General features: G+C 37.6%; 1 protein-coding gene across 3 annotated transcripts in view; it reads right to left on the bottom strand.

Moving 5' to 3' along the window:
- Nucleotides 1-1,828: 1,828 nt before the first annotated feature.
- The window catches only part of CCDC160 (coiled-coil domain containing 160), a 19,731-nt gene continuing 17,197 nt past the window's right edge, over nucleotides 1,829-4,362 (bottom strand). For all 3 annotated transcript variants that reach the window (XM_025039659.1, XM_006921524.3, XM_025039660.1), the window contains exon 3: nucleotides 1,829-3,226. In XM_025039659.1, the coding sequence (XP_024895427.1) occupies nucleotides 2,237-3,226 (990 nt within the window). In that variant the 3' untranslated portion in view covers nucleotides 1,829-2,236. The remainder of the gene's footprint in view (nucleotides 3,227-4,362) is intronic.

Raw genomic sequence — 4,362 nt, forward strand, 5'->3', positions numbered from 1 at the left:
CCTCTGGACTTGGTGATTGTATATTGTATTCCTGGTTAGTGTCTGGACCCAGGCTTTCCATAGGGCCTTCCCATAGGGCAGACCTTGCTGGAGCTCAGCATCTCAGGCTGTCTCATCAAGAATCTATTTTTCTGTTCCTTCCTAAAAATACAAACCCCCACCCTAGAGTTAGGCCAAGCCATGCACTTATCTTTTCTGGATCTCTCTCCACCACACTCCTTCCCCGCCCCTCAAGCACACATAAACATACATATACATGCATGCAAGATAAACCAAGTTGTCACTGAAGACTTTAGATGGGTGATTGGTTGATAGAAATTCTCCTGGAGTAAAAGTTCCTCTTTAAAAATTGAAATATAGTAAGAGGATAGAGCCCCATAGCTTAATACAATTTGTGAAATATTTTAACAAGTAAGTAGCTCTGCACACTAGCAGTCATGGACTGAAAGTCTTTCTGGAGCAAGGACAAAAGGATGATTTTTAAAGGGGGTGACAAGGAAGACAGTCCAACAGGGCAAAGAGTTCTTAGTTTGCTTTTGTACCTAGACCCTTGGTGGGAAGCCAGTGACCACCAAAACGCTGAAAGTCATCTTCCCATTAGAGCAAGCTGCCAGTGCCCGGGTTATCAGGACTAAGTCAGAAATCACCAAAGGTTATTATCTTCCAATTTAGTCCAATCTTCCCAAGCCAGATGAGCCCTGCTCAGCTTCCAGGTCAGCTTAGTTTGTCTCCATTCAGTGCCTTCTCCAACTTTAACAAGTTTAACAAGTAAATAAGAAACAAGAGAAAGGAGAAGAAAGAAACTCATTTACTGCCTCTCCTTATTTAGTATTGACACAGTATTTGGAGATGTTCAAACTATAAAAAATAAAGCCTTTGAATATTTCCTTTGAAGGTAGGGGGTCTGCAAAGCAGTTCCCCCAAAGTACTAGAACTGAGTTCATCCAATGCCATAGGAGTTTTACTTCCTCATAGGTACAGTTACACTTGCAAATAAAAATCACTGTGGTAAAACACAGACCATCAGAAGTAAACAGAATCTGGATGACAGATCTACTCCCTCATTTTACAGATGAGGACTTTTAGGACTTCTAATTAGCTAGTTAATGGCAAAGCAGGTCCTGAAATCCAAGTGTCCAGACTCCCAGTCTGGAGATTTCCCATCAGGGAAGACACCTAAACCCTTACAATTGTACCCTCCGGCCCGCTCCGCATAGTCTGTAATTACATTTTGTTCATTGGGCTTAAAAATACCATGCAAATAGAGCTCCAATTACAAGAAATCTTAATGATTTATACAAAGAATCAACTGGCATATCGTTTCCACCAAAGGACTAAGGCAATACATTTTTATTCTTTATAAGTATAAAATGAATTGTCATTGCCTAGGCCTCTTACAGGGCTGAATTTCTTTATAAATCAAGCCAGCTCACTAACAGCTTACCTACCTGACACCCAACACCTTTCACCCTAGTGCCAGCCAGCTGATGATGCAATGGGGGAAGGAAGCTTATAAATTTCCCCTGGTAGAATTTTGGAAGAACTGTGTAAACAGTGCCCCTTGGTGGTCAACATAAGACAATGCAAAAGCTATTGCCGACAAAATTAGGGCTCTAGCAAAAGTCACAGCTATGTCTCTAAATTGTCTTCTAGTCTATCCGAACCGTGGCCAGGTCAAAGGAGAAAGCATGGGGGAAACAGCAGGGAAGAGGACAATCTGCATTTTTTTCTGGTGATGTTTATACGTGCCTAATTAAGATTAGAAAGCAGACACATTTTTAGTATGCTATTGAGTCTGAATAGGCAGCTATAAGAGCCACAGACACTGTTATGCTTATACACTTATACAAGATTTTTATTGTTACCATCAGTGAACACAGATGGAAGACTATTCATGTGCCAAGGACATAATGCTCACAAGATCATAAAATGGCTGTTGATTTGTATTCATAAATGATTTGGTGAATCACTACAGGTCTGAGTGAAATATATAATTTTAAAAAGAGATTTCTGAAGCTTCATTTCCATTTGGGCTCTCACAATAACTTCATTAAAAAGAGAAAGCAGAAGCTTTGAAGTTAACATCTATACATTTTATAGATATCTCGATTTACCAAAAATGAAAATTACATCCTATTACATACATTTAAGCAGTACACAAAGAAAGCACAAGAAACACTGATTTGGCTCAATGATTTGTCTAATGAAGGCTTTTAGAAAAATTATTTTTTATGTTTTAAAAAAATCCCCCTGTAAAGCTGTCAAGGGTACTTGATGTTAGAGAAGAAAAGTGTTTTCTAAGCAACTCCAGGGCCTTGTTATTTCTTGCTTGCAGGGTCTTCTCAGATCTCAGTTCATTCTTGATGACATCGAGCTCTCCATGGATCTTTTCCATTTCTAATTCATAATACAATTTCATTTCTTCTTTTAGAAGTGCAGTTCCAACCTCAGTCTGACGCTTTAACCTCCTCACAGCTTCTTTTAAATCTCTGTTCTCTAGGCTCAACTTGTGGATGACTTCTTTGGCTTGCTGGAGCTCTTCAGTTAAGTTTTTGACATTTATTGCTTTTTCAGATAGGTCATTTCTTAAAGCATGAAGTTCCCAGTCTTTCTTCGAAGTTTCCATCCCTGTTTCTTGAAAATTTAAGGGTTTTGCGGAGACTTCTTTTTTAGCATTCAAAAGTTCTTTTTCGGCATTTTCAAATTCCTCTTCTATTTTTCTGCATTTCATATTGAGTTCTTCCAGTTCTTCATTCAAAAGATTCAGGCGAAGTTTGGGAGACATTCCTTTGGTAAATTTCTTCTTGTCTTCTTGTGGTAGAGTTAATAATTTCTTTGTAGTCCAGATAGAATGGTCTTCTGTGCTATTAAAGCTTTCTTCGGTTGCAACATCAACATTAGATGATTCACAGGAGGCAGAGTTTGTGTCTGCTTCATTCTTTGAAATGTTCATCTTTCCCTCTCCTAAATTTGGTTCTTGTTCTTTTTCACTTAGTTGGGAAACAAATTCTTTCCTCTTAAATTTATTCTCTTTTTGAAGCTTTCTACTAGACAAATTATAAATTCCTTCCATTCTCTTGACCTTATCTAAAATCATTTGTTCAGGAGAGGATTGGGGCTGAGAAGCCTTGTTAAGAACATCTTGTGCACTAAAAAAAGGAGCAAACATATTCTCCTTCCAGTGTTTTCTCCTAGCATCCATTTCTTCAGGCACCTCTTCTAATTCCTGAAAAACAAAATTTAAAATCAAGGCACATGATTTACATTGGCAGCTGGTGTAGAACTAGGAAAGAACTAGGAATGCTGGCTCATGGGTAAAGGATCCTGAATATCTGAAGGCTGTCTCTCCCTCTAACTTACTAAGTGACGTTGGCCTCAGTTCCTTATTTGTAAATTGAAAGGGTTAAACTAGCTAAGTTGTTCAGATTCTTCCAGCTTTAAAATTTTCTGATCCTATGAAATATAACTGAAAAATTGACACGTTTGGCTATTTATTGCAGAAAAATACTTCTATGAGAAAGCCACCACATACATGAAAACAGACTGCTTCAAAAAGAGTATAAATGATTTAAAAATTAATAGGATAATATTAATAATAGGCTAATACCTGTGCTTCCAGTGTGCTTGATTTTTTTCTAGTTTTTTTGGGGGGGTTGGACTACTGCTTATTCATTCTTTAAAGTGTCTAAAACATCAGGGCTTAATGCAATGTGAGCTACTTTTGGTAAAGTATACCATGCAGACTTCCTTGTGACTAACTCTGCCAAATGCCCTTCTGTCTTGACCTGCAAATTCCTGCTATTCCAGTCTTAGGCTTTGCTTTTAGGCAAGACTGCCAAGTGTACAGAAGTCTATCCATTTTGACAGCAATTTCATGATGAAAACCAAATGTCAATAATTGAAAATGTTAATGTTACTAAACGTGTTTTTCTCGAGATACTGAATCCAAGTATAGTTTTTAGGTAAAAACTTACCATACTAAATCAGAACTTTATAAATACATAAAAATTAAAGGATGTTTATTTGGTTTCAAAAGGAGCCTTCCCTATTCGAAGGGAATTCTTGGCATACAGCTTTCCTAAATCACAGACACATTTGAGCAGTTACTTCTGTGAGAAGGGAGAAAGAAGGACCCAGGTAATACACTGAAAGGCCACTGGCACCTGCAGTCAGCAAACTGATAACTGCAGTTACCACTAAAGGGTGGGAAGAAAGAGGAAGAATCACTTCATTCGTTTTAGAAATTAATTTACTGTAATATATTTGTAGTATCATCACCAAAAAAGATCAAAGTATGCCTACATCTATTTTTCCCATGCACACAAATGTAATTTTATCTTGGTAACAAAAAATGGCAACTGT

This window comes from Pteropus alecto, unplaced genomic scaffold, assembly GCF_000325575.1.
Source record: "Pteropus alecto unplaced genomic scaffold, ASM32557v1 scaffold19, whole genome shotgun sequence".
Taxonomy (NCBI): Eukaryota; Metazoa; Chordata; class Mammalia; order Chiroptera; family Pteropodidae; genus Pteropus; species Pteropus alecto.